At 45.6% G+C, this 19,784-nt stretch overlaps 1 protein-coding gene across 1 annotated transcript in view; it reads left to right on the forward strand.

Annotated features, from left to right (window-relative positions):
- Positions 1-16,478, forward strand: part of ccdc33 (coiled-coil domain containing 33) — a 169,048-nt gene extending 152,570 nt beyond the window's left edge. Inside the window, exons 16-23 of the mRNA XM_069902239.1 lie at positions 4,242-4,437; positions 5,854-5,942; positions 7,609-7,740; positions 9,349-9,433; positions 10,369-10,502; positions 13,312-13,395; positions 14,894-15,010; positions 16,094-16,478. Of these exons, the coding sequence (XP_069758340.1) occupies positions 4,242-4,437; positions 5,854-5,942; positions 7,609-7,740; positions 9,349-9,433; positions 10,369-10,502; positions 13,312-13,395; positions 14,894-15,010; positions 16,094-16,129 (873 nt within the window). The 3' untranslated portion in view covers positions 16,130-16,478. The remainder of the gene's footprint in view (positions 1-4,241; positions 4,438-5,853; positions 5,943-7,608; positions 7,741-9,348; positions 9,434-10,368; positions 10,503-13,311; positions 13,396-14,893; positions 15,011-16,093) is intronic.
- Positions 16,479-19,784: the final 3,306 nt, after the last annotated feature.

A 19,784-nucleotide genomic window follows, 5' to 3' on the forward strand; every position in this document is an offset into this window, starting at 1 on the left:
TTTGTCCCGATGGTAGCAGAGTGAAGAGAGCATGGCCTGGGTGGTGGGGGTCCTTGAGGATAGAGGCTGCTTTATTAAGACACCGCTTCTTGTAGATGCCCTCGATGGAGTGAAGACTGGTGCCTGTGAGGTCTCAGGCCAAGTTAATAGCGCTCTGGTGTTTTATTTCTTGTCCTGAGCGTTGCCACCTCCATACCAGACATACTTCTACAGCACACCTGTAGAAGTCAAGTCACCTGATAAGTTCATGCTATGCTTGCATGGTAAATACAAGATAGCATTTCTCCAGGACCACAGAGAATATTTACATAAATATAAGTTAGAATTGAAGTTAAAATATTAAGACGTATACAGTAACAGTCCACAGTACCCTATCCCCAAATGTTCTGGGAATTCAGGACCCTGATGGCTTGTGGGAAGAAGCTGTTGCCCGATCTGGACGCCAGGGCCCGAGGGCTGCAGTACCTCCTACCAGATGGCAGAAGGGAGAACAGTTTACATAAGGGGTCGAGAGTTTTCGGTGTCATATCGAATCTCTTCAAACACCTTACAAAGTATAGCCGCTGGCGAGCCTTCTTCGTGGTCGCATTGTTATGGAGGATCCAGGACAGATCCTCAGATGTTGACGCCCAGGATGTTCTTGACCCTCTCCACTACTGACCCCTTGATAACGACTGGTTTGTGCTGTCCTGACCTCCTCGTGTGGTTTGCGAAGCAGTGACCTCCTCCTATGTGCATGTGTCTGATGGATGTGTGTAACTCTGGGTGGTGAAAGGTGGTGTGAGGAAAGGAGGAAAGTCAGTCATCAAACATATCATAGCACTCCCAGTACCATCTTAGGAAACGAACGAAGCAAAAGGGCTGAGTTAAATGGCTGACCATTGAGAGACTCAGGTCAAATCGCTGCACAATCACATTGCATTATTTCCAGCCTGCGTTGCCAACACGCAGATAATTAAATGGAACTTGTAGGGTTTCAATGGAGCAAGAGGCAAGATATTAGCAAATATCAAGTCCTCTGCCAGACCTTGAGCTCTCCATCTGCTGTTGAAGGACTCCTTATCTGTGTCTTGGCCTTTCCCTTTCCAAAGATAAGTTCAAAAAATAAATAATGTACTTTAGACAGATTTGCCCAACAAGCCTTGATGCATGAAGATTAAAGTCCTTCGTGTCACAGGATTTTGGCTTCAGGAACGTTTATCTTTGTCTGACAGTCTTCAGCAGCTTTTTCTTTTCATCATAGTTGACTGACCTTATTAAACACCTCACGTGATATCTCACCACCCTCAAGCCCCCACACAACCCCAGCCCCACACTCCCGTTAAAACCAGGGATCATTCCCATGATCCGTGACCTCTACATGATAGGTCACATAAGCTGGCACCAGGAAGAGGCCTCACTCCTCCAAGCTCTGCTGTGATGCAGCACCTATAGAACTGAAACAGGCCCTTTGGCCCTTCTAGTCTGTGCCAAACTATTTTTCTGCTCAGTCCCACTGACCTGCACAGTCCATAGCACTCCATACCTCTCCCATCTATGTCCCTGTCAAACCTCTTCTTCAATGTAAAAATTGAGCCCAGCTGGTACTCATTTGTTCCACACTCCCACCACTCTCTGTGTGAAGAAGTTCCCCCTCATGTTCCCTCTACAATTTTCCCTTTCTTACCCTTAACCCATGTCCTCTGGTTTGTATCTTACCTACCCTCAGTGCAAAAAGCCTACCTCTATTCTGTCTACACCCCTCATAATATACCTCCATCAAATCTCCCCTAAGTTTTTTACACTCCAGGGAATAAAGTCCTAACCTGTAACTCAGTATGTAAGATCGAAAGTGTCCAGAGAAGATTTACTAGGATGTTGGCGGGTCTTCAGGATTTGAACTACAGGTAGCAGGTTGGGACTTTACTCCTTAGAGAAGAGGTTCTCAACCTTTTTCTTTCCCCTCACATGCCACTTTAAGTATTCCCTAGGTCATCGGTGCTCTGTGATTAGTAAGGGATTGCTTAAGGTGGGATGTGGGTGGAAAGGAAAAAGTTTGAAAACCACTGTTTTAATCATACCTCGTTATGTGCACGATTTCAGAACGCCAAAGGAAATAGGCCAATGAGAATTTTTCTCAAGCAAAATATTTCAATAACAATTGGGTGATTCTCAACTTTCCTTCCCACTCACATCCCACCTTAAGCAATCCCTTACTAATCACAGAGCACCGATGGCAGAGGGATGACTTAAAGTGGGATGTGAGTGGAAAGAAAAAGGTTGAGAACCACTGCTCTAGAAGGAATTGGGACTGCAGGCACCTGGTTGAAGTAAAAACACCGTGGTTGCACTGTTTAACAGTTCTCTCTGTCACTTTTTACCCTGCACTTTTGTCTATGTCATGCACTTCTGTTTTATTTGCTTCTTGCACTAACTGCTGTACCATGTCAAGGTTGAGCTGCATTGCTTAGCATGCAAGTCTGCTTGCTGCCACTTTCCCCTTCCTTTCCCATTCCCGGGCGTCCGTCGAGAAGGTGACGCTGAACTGCCTCTTGGACCTGCTGTTAGCCTTCTGCTAAAACCGTCGCTGCTTTGCAGCTGGACAGGCACGATTCCAAGCTTTCCAGGAGGGAAGTAGACACATCAAAGCTTTGTTGTGGTTTGAAAATGACTTGTAATGAAGAGATGTGGTGATGGGAAATGCTTCAACATTCAGAGAGCAGATGAGGTTCCAAACATTCTTTGTTGCTTCTTCTCTTTAAGCTTCTCCAATTCAGGGATTCCCAAACTTTTTCCTTCCACTCACACTACACCTGAAGTAATCCCTATGGCATAGGTGATTAATAAGGGATTACTTCAAGTGGTGTGTGGGTGAAAAGAAAAAGTTTGAGAACCACTGTTTTAATCGTCCCTCATTGACTCGTTATGTGCAGGGTTTCAGAGCTCCAAAGGAAATGGACCAATGGCAATTTTTCTCAAGCCAAATATTTCAGTAACTATTGGATCTAGAGCAGTGATCCTCAACCTTCCCCTTCCACTTTAAGTAATCCCTTACTCATCACAGAGCACCTATGGCATAGGGATTAGTAAACGATCCCAGTAGATCACGTTGATGGGTCGGGGGGGGGGGGGTGGAAGGAGACTCCAGTGATCCTCTAGTTCTGGAGATGCAGTCATGGGTCAGTAGCGTGAACAGGAGCGGGCTGAGCGCACATCCCAGAAGTGTGCCAGTGCTCAGTGTGACTGTGCTCGACATTCTGCTACCAACCCGGACAGACTGTGGTCTTCCTGTTAAGAAGTCCAGGATCCAGTAACAGAGAGGGGTATTGAGTCCCAGCGAGGAAAGCTTCTCCACCAGCCTCTTGGGAGCGATCATTTTCAATTTCTGATTCCACTTTGTAATCTTTGTGCCTTGCTTCTTGTCACCGTATCCGCACCAGTTTTTGTTCCATTTCTTACGGAACTCTATACATTTCATCCCACTCCCTGACACCATCCTGGCTCTGACCACCCGCTGACCGGCTCCAAAACATCTTCATTGGGCTGCAGTTAAGCCCATTGTTCATTCGGATCCGAAGGGGATGCTGGGGGAGGTAGATCCTCAGCAAGACAGGAATGTGATGTTGAGCCTCCATAAAGATCTGGTGAGGCCTCACTTGGAGTGTGCAGTTTTGGGTGCCACGTCTGAGAAAACAAATGCTGGCATTGGAGAGGGTTCAGAGATTTTTCTTGACGGATGCCAAGAATGAAAGGGTTAGCATACGAGGAACAATTGTTGACACTTGGACTGGACTCGATGGACTACAGAAGGATGTTGAGGCACCTTGAATGCTGAAAGGCCTGGACAGAGTAGATGTGGCAAGGAGGTTGCCCATCATAGGGGAGTCTAGGTCAAGATGGCATGACTGGATAAAAGGCCGTTAATTTAAAACAGATGCAGAAAAATTTAGTCAGTCAGAAGGTCAAGAGTCTGTGGAACGTTGCCACAGGGGGCTGTGGAAACGAGGTGATTGGGTGCATTTAAGGCAGAGAGTGATGGGTATCTGATTAGTCAGGGTTCCGGGGAGTGGGGCTGAGTGGGAGGATGGATCAGCTCATGATTAGAATGGCAGAGCAGAATCAATAGGCCAATGGACCAACTTCTGTTCCTATATCTTGTAATGTGAAGATCAGTGGCCAATAGATAGAAGGGTAGAAATGGGATCTGTGTAGGTGAAGGGCTGTATCACCTTGCACCTCTCTAACTTATTGATGTGCCCCAGGAGCTGGACAACTATCGGGCCGCCATGCAGAAAATGGCAGCGGACATCATCAAACTGAGGAAAGACGTCGCGAGGCTTGAGGGGGAGAACAGCAAACTGCGCAGTGAACTGAACCTGCAGCAGAATTTGGGCCAAACGTTGCTGGATGACACGGACCTCGATGTGATGACAAAGACGGAATTAGCAGACAGAATCGGTGTGTAAAGTACTCTCCCTACCCCTCTGAGACTCTCTTAGTTTAACTTGCAATTAACTCTGACTCAAGTCAGAAAGTTGTGGATTGGACTGGAAAACACGACGCTGGAGAATCTCAGCAGGTCAAGCAGTATCCTTTGTACAGCAAAGATAAAGATACAGAACCAAGGTTTTGGGCTTGAGCCCTTCATCAAGGTCTGAGCAAAATGTAGACAGGTGCCCGAATAAATGTGGCAGGGGGAGGGGCACAGTCCAATGGGCAGGAGGTAATGAGTGGAAAAGGGAGGGAGGGCGCACCAGCAAACAGGGAGAGGGGGGGGGATAGCTCTGTGAATGGAGAGGGAAGGGGGTGGAAAGATGGCGGAAAGAAGAGAGGGGGAAGAGAGGGAGAACAGGGAATAGATGGTTCGCCCTTTCTCCCTTATCCACCTATTACCTCCTGCCTGTGGGACAGTGATCCTCCCCCTGCCCCTTCCCCCCTCCATCATTTTGTTGGGGGGGGGCCTGCCTACATTTTTCTCATACCTTGATGAAGGGCTCAGGCCCAAACATTTGGTTCTGTATCTTTGCCTTTGCTCTGTGAAGGACACTGTTTGACCTGCTGAGTTTCTCTCCAGTGTTGTGTTTTTACTTCAGTCACGGTGTCTTCAGACTTTTGTGTTTACCATTTAAGTTGTGGATTGAGGTCCTTCCTTCTATACCCCAATAGCCAGCTGGCAGTTCCATCCTTGACTTGCGATGCTATTCCAATGAAGTTCAAAGTCGTTTCAAGCTGTCTTCTAACTGAACATGTTGCAGTAAGTCCAGCCGAGCCGTACCTTTTAGTGATAAGAATATTTTCCAATGGTAATTTCAAACAATTGTCTGTACCCTTTCCTGACTAACATTCCCTGCCCTGACCTACTGCCTCTCTCTTTCACCCTGTGATACCTTCTCTCTGATGCACGAAAGTCTGCAGACACTGTGATTGTAGTTAAAAACACCAAAATACTGGAGGAACCGAGCAGGTCTTGCAGCGTCTAAAAGACCAAAGATATATTTTGCCAACGATTCAGGCCTGAGCCCTTCTTCAAGGATCGGATTCAGGCCCAAAACGTCCCAATATATCTTTGCTTTTTTGGGCGCTGTAAAAGACCGGCTGAGTTCCTCCAGCATTTTGGTGTCTTCCCTCTGGCCAGTTAATCTTTCCCACCTAACCCACCCTCTCACAGACTTTCCCCAATATGTTTGACCTCATACTTTCCCCAGTTCTGATGAAGTGCCGTCGCTCCGACACGGTAACCCCGGTTCCCTCTCCGCAGACTCTGCCCGACCTGCTGGGTATTCCTGGAATCCACTCGCTAATCCTGACTGTTGGGCGAAAAGTGTATGAAGAAGAAACTGCAGGTTTAACCTTGGTTCCTTTTGCGTCTTTCAGTCTTATTAAAGCAGAAACTGGCCAGTGAGACTGCTAAACATCTGAAAACCAAAGATAAGGTGCAGAAGTTGCAGAATGAATTAATCAGGGTGAGTTGTAAACGGATTTTTAAAAAAAGTACCTGAATATGAAACCATGGCAGACAAATCAGTGAGGTCACTGAATTGGGGGCTTGTGCATGCTGTTAAGTAATTTTTTAACAGGTTGGTGTGCACTTCAGTATAGAACAGTACAGCACAAGGAAAGGCCCTTCAAGCGCTTAGGTCTTTGCTGAACATGATGGCCAAGTTCATCTAAACCTCTGCTGTGGCAGGGGTTAGCGCAACGCTGTTACAGCGCCAGCGACACAGGTTCAAATCAGGCACTGACTGTAAGGAGTTTGTACGCTCTGTGTGGGTTTCTTCCGGGTGCTCTGGCTTCCTCCCACCCTTCAGAACGTACAGGAGTTGTAGATTAATTGGGGCATGGGATGCTGGGCCGGAAGGACCGGTTACCGGGCTGTGTCCCCAAATTAAATTAAAACTACTCCTGGCAACCCGCTCCAGCCACTTGACTCCAGCCATCTCCTATAAACTCCACACCACCCCCCAAAACCTTAACTGCATTTCCTCTCATTAATTTTGTAAACTTCTCCCAGAGAAAGGAACCCAACATCAGTCAGGGCACCAAGGGCCACGGGGAGAAGGCCGGGGAGTGGAGCTGAATGGGAGGGTGGATCAGCTAGTGATTAGAATGACTCGATGGGCTAATGGGACTACTTCTGCTCTGTCATCTTGTGATCTTATAAATGACCTTGAAAGGCCTTCTCATTGCTTGACTATGCCAGAGTATTCGAATTACACTGAGGAGATTATGCCAATTTTCCTTTGTAACCCATTGATTTGGAATGACTGTTTACGAAGTAATTTCTTGGGAAATATTGTTGAGGAAGAAGACTTAAATTTGAGCCGAACCAGAATCTGACTCCCAGACCTGAACCCAATAACCATCTCCGCTGAGTTCAGTCAAGTCAGCTCCTGCGTGGCACACATTTAGAATTGGGCTTATATATCCATACATCAACTTGCGTCCGGGTTACGTTCTGGAAGTGGGGACGCAAACCGATTTGGGTGTAAGCCGGTCATTATGGGTGAAATATACTCATCCAAGCACCCGACACCCCGACCATGGATCCTCACCCCAGCTGCCCGCTCGACAGAGCTCCCAACTGCCCACCCACCCGAGATCCCGGCACCCCGACTGTGGATCCTCGATATCCCAATGGACTGGCCGCAAGCTCTCTCCTGGCTTCTTGCTGCCAACCCATCCAAGCTCCCCATGCCTTGACCGTGGATCCTTGCCCTGGCCGCCCACCCACCCACTGGAGGTCCTGACGCCCCAACTGCGCAGCTGCGGATGCTCGTCCAAACACCAGAGCTCCAAAGCCTCTCTCCTAGGCCCCTCGACTTAGGTGCAAAACATAGGTTTACGGAGTAAATGTAAATATTTTTATTAGGCATTTATGGTGACCTCTGATGTTACTCAATCGGACATAAGTCTGTATTAAAAAAAAAGGCCTTGCTCCCATCTACACAAGTAAACGTTGAAAGGAATAGAAAAGATTAGAAAAGAAAAGGTGCACACTTCTACCCGGCCCATGGTTTGACGTATGATTTAACCCAATGCATTGATTTTATCAGAAGGGAGTAAGGTGGACTTCTGCCACGGTTTGTGCTTGTGTCTTTAAACCCTTGGTGTCTATGTTAACTATCGCAGAAGAATGATCGGGAGGCGGAACTCCTGCGCCTACAGAAAGCTCATCAACAACAACAGGCAGCTTTACGGAAATACCAGGAAAAAATGCGCAAGTCGAAGATTCTGGAAGACACCATCCGGAAACAGGAAGTGGTAATGCTGGCTGTTCAAACTGTTCTAAAACACATGGTGTTCCATTGCTAGGCCTGACTGGCCCATTCCTGCTTTGTTTCAAAGAAACCTTTCTTTAAATTAATACAATACTGCCGACTTCTGGGGGTTTAAATTCCTTTTGGATTTTGTTTTAAGTGAACGGTCTTCCAATTGTGACACTCCGTTTTGTATTCCTGTGCTTTACAATGTTGATTTGCAGAGAGAGGCGGGGGCAGAAGACCTGTTCCTGGTCGTTCTAACTCACCGGTTCAGAAATATCTGAATAAACCAAAAGTAAATCTGAAGATCCCATGTTGGATGCGGAGGCTGGTGGGGCGGTAGGCGAGGATGAAGGGGAATTCTATGTTTGTTGCGTCTGAGGGAAGAGGGGGCTAGGGCAGATGAGCGGAAAATGGCTGAGTTGCTGCGGGTGGAGGGGAAGCCACGCTTGTGGACGAAGGCAGACATTTCAGAAGCTCTGGACTGGAAGACCACATCTTGGGAGCAGGTGCGGAGAAACTGAGAGGAGGGGATAGAATCCTTGCAGGGAATAGGGTGTGAGGAAGTGTAGTCAAGGTAGTTGTGGGAGTTGGTGGGTTTGTAATGTACGTCGGTGGAAAGCTTGTCCTCCTGAGACGGAGACAGATCCAGGAAGGGGAGAGTGTTGTTGGAGATGGACCAGGTGGAAGTTTTCCACGAAGTGAGCAAAATTAATTTAAAGAAATCTAGGGAAACCACACTTCTCCAGGGACCCGGCACCCTTTTGCTAAGTCGATGAGATTGTGCACAGTTTCGGGACAGGTTAAACACAACTTGTGTAGAGGAATGAGCACCTGGACTATGTTTAGATTTTAGATGGCCTTGTTCACCCAAGATACTTAAACTAACATTAAACAATGACACAGTAACTAATTAGTTCCCTGATGAAAAAGAACAGTAGTTTGGAAGACAGGATCTTGATCATTGTCTGAAATATTCCATATATGCTTGCATAATTGTTAAATTTTTTCCACCACTTTTTCGGGGGGGGAGCCGACTTTTAAGTGGGTTAAACTTTTGACTCTGTGAAATACCTGCGTCGTTCAAGGCGTTGGGTAGCCCGGATTGGGTGTTAAGTCCACTGATGGAGCATCAGGAGCTCGGATGGGCAGGCAGCCAGGGTGTAGTTAGCTACTAAGGCAGGCAGCCTGGGTGAGGGTCCACTGTTGGCACATTGGGAGCTGAGCTGGCCAGGACTGGATGGTAAATCCACTGTTGGGTCATTGGGAGTTTGGCTGGGTGGGTAGTCGGGGCGTCAGGAGCTCCTGAGGGTGGGCAGCTGAGGTGAGAGTCCACTGTTGGGGCATTGGGAGCTCAGATGGCCAGGAAGTCTCCCTGTTGGCAAGCCTTTCCCACCTTTGCAATATACAGCTGCACGCAGTTATAATAGTTTCAAAAGAGCGTGAAAGGTCGCTTCCCATCGGCGAGGTCAGGAGACAATCTGATCTCCTGGCCTCCAGTTGAGTGATTTGCATCATGCCTTGGCAGAGCTTGGTAAGGTTCGATGGAGAATAACATCCTCTCCCTTTTAGCTTTTAACAGATTTGTTTGTTTTTAACCTTATTGCAGGTTATAGAAAAAATGGAGAATATTTTAGATAAGAACTTGAAAGAGAGACCGAAAAAGAAGTCCAATGTTTCCAACCGACGTCCAGGTAAGTTAATTGGCACGAGATGGGTGGAAGAATGGGCCATTTTACCCCTTGGGGTTGAACGAAATGACAACTGACCTACGACCTCAAATCCGCTTCCCTGTTCCATCCTTGCGTCCTCAGCAACCTGAGCTGATAAAGAATTTTAAATTTCTTTTTAAATTTAAATTTTATTTACAACACGGTAGAAGCCGATACCAGCCATTGAGCCCAATTACAGGAAACCAGAGCAACCAGGAAAACCCCTGTAGGTCACATGGAGAACGTGCAAACTCCTTACAGACAGCGTGAGATTCGAACCCTGGCTGCTGTGCTGTAGCGGCGTTGCACTAACTGCTATGCCAACTCCAGTGGAGGGAGAACTACCAAGTTCAAACAGCAATGTTATTTTGATTTGACATTGTTTGTGGCACAGATCTATGGGCCGAAATGTACTGGGGGGGTTGTAGGTCAATTGGGTGTAAATTGGGTGGCATGGACTCGTGGGATGAAATGGCCTGGTCCCGTGCTGTTCTAAATTTTTATATATATTTTTAAAATTAAATTCCATTATATATTTAGACATACAGCACGGGACCAGGCCATTTCGTCCCACGAGTCCGTGCCGCCCAATTTACACGCAACTGACCTACAACCCCCAGTACATTTCAAAAGGTGGGAGGAAACTGGACGTCCTTGGGGAAAACCCACGCAGACACGGGAAGAACATACAAACTCCTTACAGACAGCGTGGGATTCGAACCCCAGTCCTGATCACTGGCGCTGTAACAACGTTACAATAACCCTGCCGTCCCAGGCCATAAATTCCATATCATGCCTCCTGACAATATGTTCCAGGTGTTAGACTTTTTATTTGTGGAGGGGAACACTATTTATTGGGCCTGGATGACCATTGTGTATATTGGACCAGCGTGAGCCTCCCTGTCCTTGATTGGCAGTTACCAGAGACGGTGCAGAGAGAGAGGTGGGAGCGGCACTACGTGCGGAGAACACACGGCTACGGGAAGAGCTGGCGCAGCAGCGGCTGCCACCTGGACCCATCATCCTCCAGCAACCAGTTTACCCTGTCAAGGTGAGGCTAATGTAAAACTAAGGGCCAAGATAGAAATAAACAGGGCAGTAAGGAGTGGGTTTCAAAACGGGTAGTTACAGGTGTAAAGTAATTTAGGATTACAGAGGAAATGAGAAAGGGATTTATTGTCCAGAGAGCGAGGATGGATGCGGAAGTGGAAACCCTCGCCATACTTGAGGATCTATGACCCACAGGGCGAGGTTGGTACAGACAGGGTGGCCTCCAGGCTCGATGATTTTCTGTAACTCTATTGATTACTGAGCATCTCACAAGACCCTCCTCCTCAGCTGACACTATGGCATTCAGTCTTGGATTGATGTTGTATTGATGTCTCCGTATAGTGATTCTCTGGTTCACTGCAGTATTGGAATAAGTATAGCCCGGTTAGAACATAGAACAGTACAGGCCTTTCGCCCCACAATGTTGTGCCTACCTTTAGACCCTGCCTCCCACATAACCCTCCATTTTAAATTCATCCATGTGCTTGTCTAGCATCTATTGCAGTGCCAGTGAACCCCAGTTAGAATCCATCTTTGCCTGACGGGAAATTGTACGTTCTCCCTGTATGGGCTTCCTCCGGGTGGTCCGGTTTCCTCCCACCCTCCAAAAATGCATGGTTTGTCAGTTAATTTGGTTGGCATGGGCTTGTAGGCCGGAAGGGCCAGTTACAGTGCTGTATGTCTAAAAAATGCAATTAATAATGTAGGAGCTGACCATGTGTCCGTTTGACTTGGTCGGTAGGATTCACTTTGCTCAAAGGCCCTCTTCACGAGGGTTTGGCCTCGTGATGCGGCGCGAGAGGAACCACCTGAGTCTCAACGTGAGACTCAAGGTGTAGGAGATGATCGTGGACGTCAGGAGGACCAGAAATGACCACCCTCCACTACACATCAACAACCCTGTAGTGGAGAGCATGGAGAGCACCAAGTTCCTTGGAGTTCACTTAACTAGTGTCCTATCATGGACACTCAACATCTCCTCACTTGTCAGAAAGACAACAGCAATTTCACTTCCTGAAAAGACTGAAGCAGGCAAAGCTACCTGTGATAGTACAGATTCTATCACCAATGTTTTCTTTCGACGCGCATTACACTACCGGCCACCATTATGCCAACCTTCTACAGGAGCTCTATCGAGAGCATCGTGACCAGCTGCATCACTGTGGGGTACAGTTGCTGCAGAGAAATGGATCGGAGGTCAATCTACAGGATCACGAGTAGCAGAGAGGATCACTTAAGTCTCTCTCCCCACCATCGACGTGATCTACCAGGATTGTTGTCTGAGGAGGACATGCAAAATTATTCCACCCTGCATTCATCAGAGACATTCATTGATACAAAACAATTTTTACAGACAAAATGCTTGTACTGTTTGTCTGTATATGAGTTATGTCTGGTTGTGTGTCTGCGTGTTTTGCACCGAGGGCCAGAGAACGCTGTTTACTTGTGCAGTCAGATGACGATAAACTTGACTTGAGAAGTCAAGTTGCGGGGAGGGTGAGAGAGGGGTGAAGATCCTGATCGGGTCAAACTGGGGGAAGCCAAGTGTGTAAGCAAGGTGAGCACCTGGTCGTTGTGGCCTGGAGTGGCAGTGCTCTACTGCACCTGCTGCCTTTGACCTCCTGGGTGCTGGAGGCTTGGGAGGTGCTGTTGGAGTAGACTGGGCATTTTGTCAGTGGTGAAAAATGAGGCCACGGTGCAGTTTTGGGTTATCCACCCAAATGAGGCAATCTCAGGAAGTTTATCCCGCACTTTACTTCAATGTTTCAATAAAATGTCCAACAGTGTTTCAAAAAAAAAGACCAGATTAATTTATTTTAAATTTAGACAAACAGCACAGTAGGCCCACAAGCCCGTGCCATCCAAATAATCCAATTAATCTACAACTCCCGTATGTTTGGAAGCGTGGGAAGAAACCAGAGAACCCAGAGGCACAGGGAGAACGTACAAACTCCTTCAGACATCAGTGGTTTCGAACCGGGGTCACTGGCACTGAATGACGTAGCACTGACCCACTACTACTGCCACTCCGAATTTGAAGGGGCCAGTGATTTTTCTCCTGGGTTTGCAGTTTAGACCCAGCGTTGAATCCTCCAGACCTTCCAGGACTGTGTTGAGCTTGATTACCCTGCAATGTGGAATTGCAGTTTATAATGTCTTAATGCAATAACATTCAAAACATGTAGGTTAATTCCAATAAAGATTCACATATTACATTTAGAATGTAACGTACATGAAATTCTTTAACGTTGTCTACCATAAGGAAGACAGAGAGTTGTCATTTTGTCCAGTGCCCCCTTTACAGAAATGAGGCCCAGGCAAGGAACAAACTCACGATCCCTGGTTTACAAGCCCAGTGCTCTAACCACTGAGCTATCGCAGCCCCCATCTGAGCTATTTGGGTCGTACGGGTTGCTGGGCCAAAAGGACCTGTTAGGGCTAAGGCTTGTTTCTATATATTCATAAATCCCAACATTTCTCTTTTCAGCCCCCACGAGGGAAGCCTCCATTGGGGCGGCACAGTTGGTGGCTAACACCAACAATTGGGACCAGGGTTTGCATCCCGTGCTCTCTGCAAGGAGTTTATATGCTCTCCCCGTGTCTGTGTGGGTTTCTCCCGGTGGGCTCCGGTTTCTTCCCACCGTTGAAAATGGACAGTGGGGTGTAGGTTAATTGGATGTAAATTGGGTGGCACCGACTCGTGGGCTGAAATGGCCCGTTACCGCGCTGTATGTCTATATGTTACAATTTTTAAAATGTAATAAATTTAAATTTACTTATCCAACCTAACTTCCTGCTCTTTTTTTCAGGAATCCACAGCTGACTCGGAGAAACTAAGATTGCTGGTGCAATTGGAGAATGCCGAGAGACGTATCCAAGCACTGGAGACTCTGGTATGTGCGTTCCAGGACACTCTCTTGAACTCTGTTTAAGTGTCCACTTTGAACTGGTAGCACACATTGCACAAGGTCGCACTACTCAGGAACATAGTTGAAAGACAGAACAGACAGAACGTTACTCTCCATGTACTGATACTTAGTCACTAAGGGTTGATACAGAAGTACAAATGATTCATAGATAGTTCATTGCATAAAAATGCTGGAGAAATGTTTCTATTGATTATCTCAAGCAGAAGACAGAAAGGCATGAGCTGGCATTGACATAGATGAAGCAGGATGGGTCACTGGAACTGTTTAAGCCTAGGAACATTATGCTGCCACTACTTTGACCTCAATACAAGGAGTGAGCTCTGCTCCCTCCTCTGGAAGTCTATAACCCAGCTCCTTGGTCTTGTCATTGAGGGAAAGGTTGTTGTCCTGCCTTTACCTCCCTTCTGTTCTCTGGCTCGTCATTGTCGAGATCCTGTCCATGCCATGCTCTCCCTTAGCTGCAATTTTATGTGTGGTTTACTGTCACATTTCACATGGTAGGCTTCCAATAAGAGACCTTGGAACCCCTTACAACATTGAATATACTAGATAAATGTTGGTGGTGTTAGCCAATCTTTGAGGAACAGATGGCGCAAGATGCATGGGTAACACACCAGGCCCTTCTTTTCAGAAACGCCGCCTCCTTGTCAGGCGTGTGCTCATTATTACCAGTAATTTCTCAGTATATTTGGACTCCAGGGGAAATTGGATTTAAACACAGATGAAGAACTAAAACACAAAAATCTGCAGACTCTGCGGTTTAAGTAAAAGCACAAAAGCTGGAAAAACTCCGCAGATCAAACTGTGTACTTTGATAAAATAAAGAGAAAGATACGTAACCAACATTTTGGGCAAGAACCCTTCAGCAAGTGTGGTTCAGTTGCTGCAGAGAAATGGATCGGACATCAATCCAGAGGACCATCAGAGTGGCAGAGAGGATCAATGGAGTTCCTCTCCATCCCCATCGACATGATCCACCAGGATCGTTGTCTGAAGAGGGCGTGCAAAATCATCGAGGACTCCTTCCACTCGGCATTTCAGCTGCTCCCATTGGGGGCAGAGATCCGGGAGGATCAGAGCCAGCACCACCAGGCTGAGAACAGCTTCTTCCCACGGTCGGAGAGAACGCTGAACGACCAAAGGGACTGCTCACACTGACCGTCCGAGTTTCTTGTATTCACAAAACAATATTCATGATATCTATGAATGGTTGTCGTCCATCTGCATTGTTTGGGTGTTATGTCCGGTTGTGTGTCTATATGTTTTGCACAGAGGACCAGAGAATGCTGTTTCATCGGGTTGTACTTGTACAATCACATGATAATAAAACCTGACCTGACTGTCGTATGCAGGGTGGTGTGAAAAATGCTCAGTTATTCTTGGCTATTTGAAGTAATTATTGAGAATTCAGGCGAGGTTTGTGGGTTCAGCTTAACTAGTAACTGACGCTGTCTATCTCTAGTTGGAGGAGAGCTCACGGAAGTGGGGGCGAGAGAAGCAGAATATGTTGACGAGGCTCTTGGAGCATGAATATGGTTTCTCCAGAACCTCCACCATGGTGTTCCATGACTTTCCTTTGGTGAGTGAAGCTCTTTGAATCTTGATCTCGACTGCAGCAAACTTAATATTTCCATTTTTAACCTGTAATCCTGAGCAAGGTAGAGCTCCACTTGAATAAAATTTGGATGATAATCCAACTCTGACAATTACCACTTATCTGGTCCCAACCCAATCAGGACCAGTCTGTCCACAACTGAACCGATTCTGGCCAACGCAAAGCCCAAACCCAAGTAGTCATTCAGGCTCAGACCAGGAAGCCAGGTCAAGTTGGAGACCAGCACAAGTGAAGATGTTAACTAAATACAGTAACCCCACCCCCGCAGTATAGGGATTGCAGATGCCGAATGAGCAAATTTTCCGGTTGACTGAGACACACTCTCACAATGCCTAACTATACACCTGCATTAAGAATAAACAGTTAAAAAAACAAAAGGCAGTGCGAAATGTAATCAGTATTGAGGTTCTTAATTATGTCAGATTTATTTCAATCAAGTCATTCCTGTAATTTACACAACTTAAATTGTAGGCCAGTCACTGGCCTTGTAACAGCATTGCAATAACTCCTACGTTAACCATGTCACTTTCATAATTATCCCATCCCCCCCCCCCCCCCCCCCACTGAGTTTACAGATAAAGACTTACTAATATACTAATAAAGACTCTTAGCAGGCAGGGATAGGGAGACACTTTGGGAGAGTCGCCCCAGCGGTGAAGGGTATGGGCACCGCCATTCTATTCAAACACAACATTATTCAAACCGCGGCTGCGGGCGGGGTGCTCCGCTGGCTGGATGTCTGCTCTTGTCTTCACCAAGGGGTTGTGTGTTGGTTCACAGAACATTTGTATTAACATTTGAATTCAACGGGGACTTTACTATATGCATGCAAGTTGTAGTTAGATGTTCCAGTTTCCAGGTCCAGGAGCAGGATGAGTGATGTGGAATTTGCAGCAAGTAAGAGAGCCACTCAGTCTCTCCCTACGTTTCTCCTGAATTCTCTTCGATTTACTATTTCATTTCCGCGCACTCTCATCTTGGACTCTCTCTATTCTGCCCTCGAGACCCAGAGACCCTAGCTAACATTTCCCTCTGTCATTTTAACAGAAAAACCCCTCCGTTTCACATCCGGATGGAAATTGACATGTGGCCCTTTGATCCGAATTTCACAGTAAGAATTTACAAACAGCATTTCGAGAAGGTGTTTCGACCGACTGTCCGGTCAAATTCAAAATGGCAAATATCTAATTCTGATTAAATTGAAGCCAGAACCCAAACAATAAGAAAATAAATCTCCTTCTTCTCTCAAAACTTTTGCACACGAAACTGACAAAGGAATTTTTTTTTAAAATGTAAAAGATGATGGAGGTATTTTGAATGTAAATGATTAGTTTTTGATGTGTGTTTAATGAGCTGGAGACTGACCTGTGCATCTTATGCGGTTTTACATGTGAATAAAAATAAAATATAATCCAATAAAAGTCCCCCCTGTTTTGGCGTTTCTTTTTATTCAGAAGGACCATTGTTCAAAAGGAAAATAGGAATAATCGAGGAAATTATAGGACCTCACATCAGTGGTAGGAAGACTAATGCCCAACCCTGCTCCCACCATTTTGTTCGGGCAGCTGTCTACATTTTGCTCAGACCTTGACGAAACGTTGGTTATCTTTGCTGTATAAAGTACACTGTTTGACCTGCTGAGTTTATCCAGTGTTGTGTGTTTCTTTTTAACTTATTTTTTAAATTGATTTTCAATAAAGGTTACGGTCCAATAAAATAGTACAGACGGTTGCATGAACGAAACACGATGTTCCAAATATCACTAACGTACATACATTGTAAATCATATCCATCATTCTTAGAAAATAAACTGATTAGGTATAAATTTTGAGATAGTCAAATGGATTGAACATTGGCTGAAAGGGAGAGGCCAGAGAGTGGTAGTGGAAAATTGTCTGTCAGGTTGGAGGCCGGTGACCAGTGGTGTGTCTCAGGGATCTGTATTGGGCCCATTGTTGTTCGTTATATACATTAATGATCTAGATGATGGGGTGGTGAATTGGATTAGTAAATATGCAGACGATACTAAGATAGGCGGAATAGTGGATAATGAAGAAGGTTTTCAAGGATTGCAGAGGGATTTGGGCTGCTTAGAAAAGTGGGCTGAAAAATGGCAGATGGAATTTAATGCTGATAAGTGTGAGGTGCTTCATTTTGGTAAGAAGAATCAGAACAGGACATACGTGGTAAATGGGAGAGCATTGAGGAATACAGAAGAGCAGAAAGATTTAGGAGTGACGGTACATCGTTCCCTGAAGGTAGAAACTCACGTGAATAGGGTGGTGAAGAAGGCTTTTAGTATGCTGGCCTTTATCAATCATTGCATGGAATATAGGAGTTGGGAGGTGATGTTGAGATTGTATAAGACGTTGGTGCGGCCTAATTTAGAGTTCTGTGTGCAGTTCTGGTCGCCTAATTATAGGAAGGATATAAACAGAGTGGAGAGAGTGCAGAGAAGGTTTACCAGAATGTTACCTGGGTTTAAGCATCTAGAGTACAGGGAGAGATTGGACAGATTAGGTCTTTATTCTTTGGAGCGTAGAAGGTTGAGAGGGGATTTGATAGAAGTATTTAAGATTATGAAAGGGATAGACAGAGTGGATGTGGATAGACTATTTCTGTTAAGAGTAGGAGAGATTGAAACAAGAGGACATGAGTTAAGGGGCAGAGGTTTAGAGGTAACATGAGGGGGAATTTCTTTACTCAGAGAGGCGGTGTGGAATGAGCTTCCGGGAGAAATAGTGGCGGCAGAGTCAATTTTATTATTTAAAAAAAATCTGGACAGGTGTATGGATGAGAAGAAGGTGGAGGGTTATGGTCATTGTGCAGCTAGGTGGGACTAGAGAGGAGTGTTTGGTTCGGTGCAGACTAGAAGGGCCTAATGGCCTGTTTCCGTGCTGTAATTGTTATGTTATATGTTATGTTATTAAAAAGAGCAAGAAGATAGTAAAAGAGAAAAGTTCAAACCCCTTACCTAACCTCGTTGCCAGATGCTAGATATGACCAGTATTAAAAGAAATGAATGTAACAAAAAATAAGGAACATGGAACAGATACAGACAATTTAATTGGAGTAAAATTATAAAGCAAGATAGAGTGATAAATGACCTGAGTGATAAATGAGTCTTATACCTGAATTATTAACTGAACATCAAATCTTTTCCACATTCAACCTCTGATCGTGAGTAGGTGGGGTAGCATCCTTCCGTTTAAGTAAAATCGCTCGCCTCGCCAGACGAGAGGCGCGACTCTGAACCAGAGGTTTTTTTTTTGTGTGCTTTTTACTTCAATCGCGGTGTCTGCAAGCTTTTGCTTTTTACCCCTTATAACGGAGAGGGTACTTGGGGATAGGATTTACGCACATTTGGAAAGGCAAGGACTGGTTAGAGACAGTCAGCATGACTTTGTTTAGCTGACTTGATTGAGTTCTTTTGAGGAAATGACAAATACTGTATGTACTGTTGTATAGCGTGATCCTTGAAATTTAAAAATTTCACCTTAAAATCAGGGTCATCCTGTAAAAAAATAATCTACAGTTCCTACCTTGATTTCCCCAATAATGTGAACATTCTTCCTGCATCTAATCTGTCCTGGGCCTTGCAAAATTTACAGTGTCACCATTGTCCATGGTACTGGTTAGATTTTAAATATTAATGCTGAGCGATCAAAGGAACTATTCATACTAACCACCTGAGACTCTCATTTGTACAAAAAAAATATTTATAGTTAAAATACTTGACCTGCATGTGTGTTATTTGTCTATATGTGAGTTATGTCTCATTGGGTGCCTACGTGTTTTGCTCTGAGGACCTGAGAACACTGTTTCATCAGGTTGTACTTGTGCAATTGGATGACTAAACTTGAAGGGATGCAGAAACCCTGGCAAATTTCGACAGAGGTGCGGTGGAAAGTGTGCTGACCGGCTGCATCAAGGTATGGTATGTCGAAAGATAGTGAACACACCCCAGGACGTCACAGACAAAACCCTCTCCACCATCGAGAACATCGACAGGGAACGCTGCCGTCGGAGACCAGCAGCAATCATCCAGGACCCACACCACCCAGCACACACTGCTGCCGTCAGGAAAGAAGTCTCGGTGCCACAAGACTCGCACCCCCAGGTTCAGGAACAGCTGCTCCCCCTCCACCATCGGACTCCTCAACAGCAAACTCCATCAGGGATTTATTGAAGGACTCTTACTTTCTTTTTGTTCTCTCTATATTGCACAGTCATTTTGTTTACATTCATTATCTGTTTATTATTTGTTTACATGTTTACACTGTGTACATTTTTTTTGCACTACCAATTAGTGGTAATTGCAGGGAAAAAAATCTCAAGGTTGTACGTACTCTGACAATAAATCTGAAATCTGTATCACCTTTTTAATCCACCTGGTCTTCACAGACTTCTAGAGTAGACAATTAACCTGTTCACAGGCCTCATGTTCCGTGCAGATGGGATTGTCCCTGTAAGTGATGAACTCTGTTAAGGTGTATTGACATTCTAGTAGCTACATTGCACATCCCTGGGAGAGTGCAGAACCTCCAGTTGGAAGTGTGGGTCTTTATGGAGTAGACTCACAATTTAGCCTTCCAAGGTTTAGAACGTAGGTTCCGTCTTACAAGAAGACAGATCTCAGCCTGACAGAATGGAGAAAGCCATTGGTGTCATAGATAGACCTCTTTTGGTGCTCAGCAGAGTTTTGATGGGTTCAAATAGAATCAAGGCTGGACACGTA

This window comes from Narcine bancroftii, chromosome 11 (assembly GCF_036971445.1).
Source record: "Narcine bancroftii isolate sNarBan1 chromosome 11, sNarBan1.hap1, whole genome shotgun sequence".
Classification (NCBI taxonomy): Eukaryota; Metazoa; Chordata; class Chondrichthyes; order Torpediniformes; family Narcinidae; genus Narcine; species Narcine bancroftii.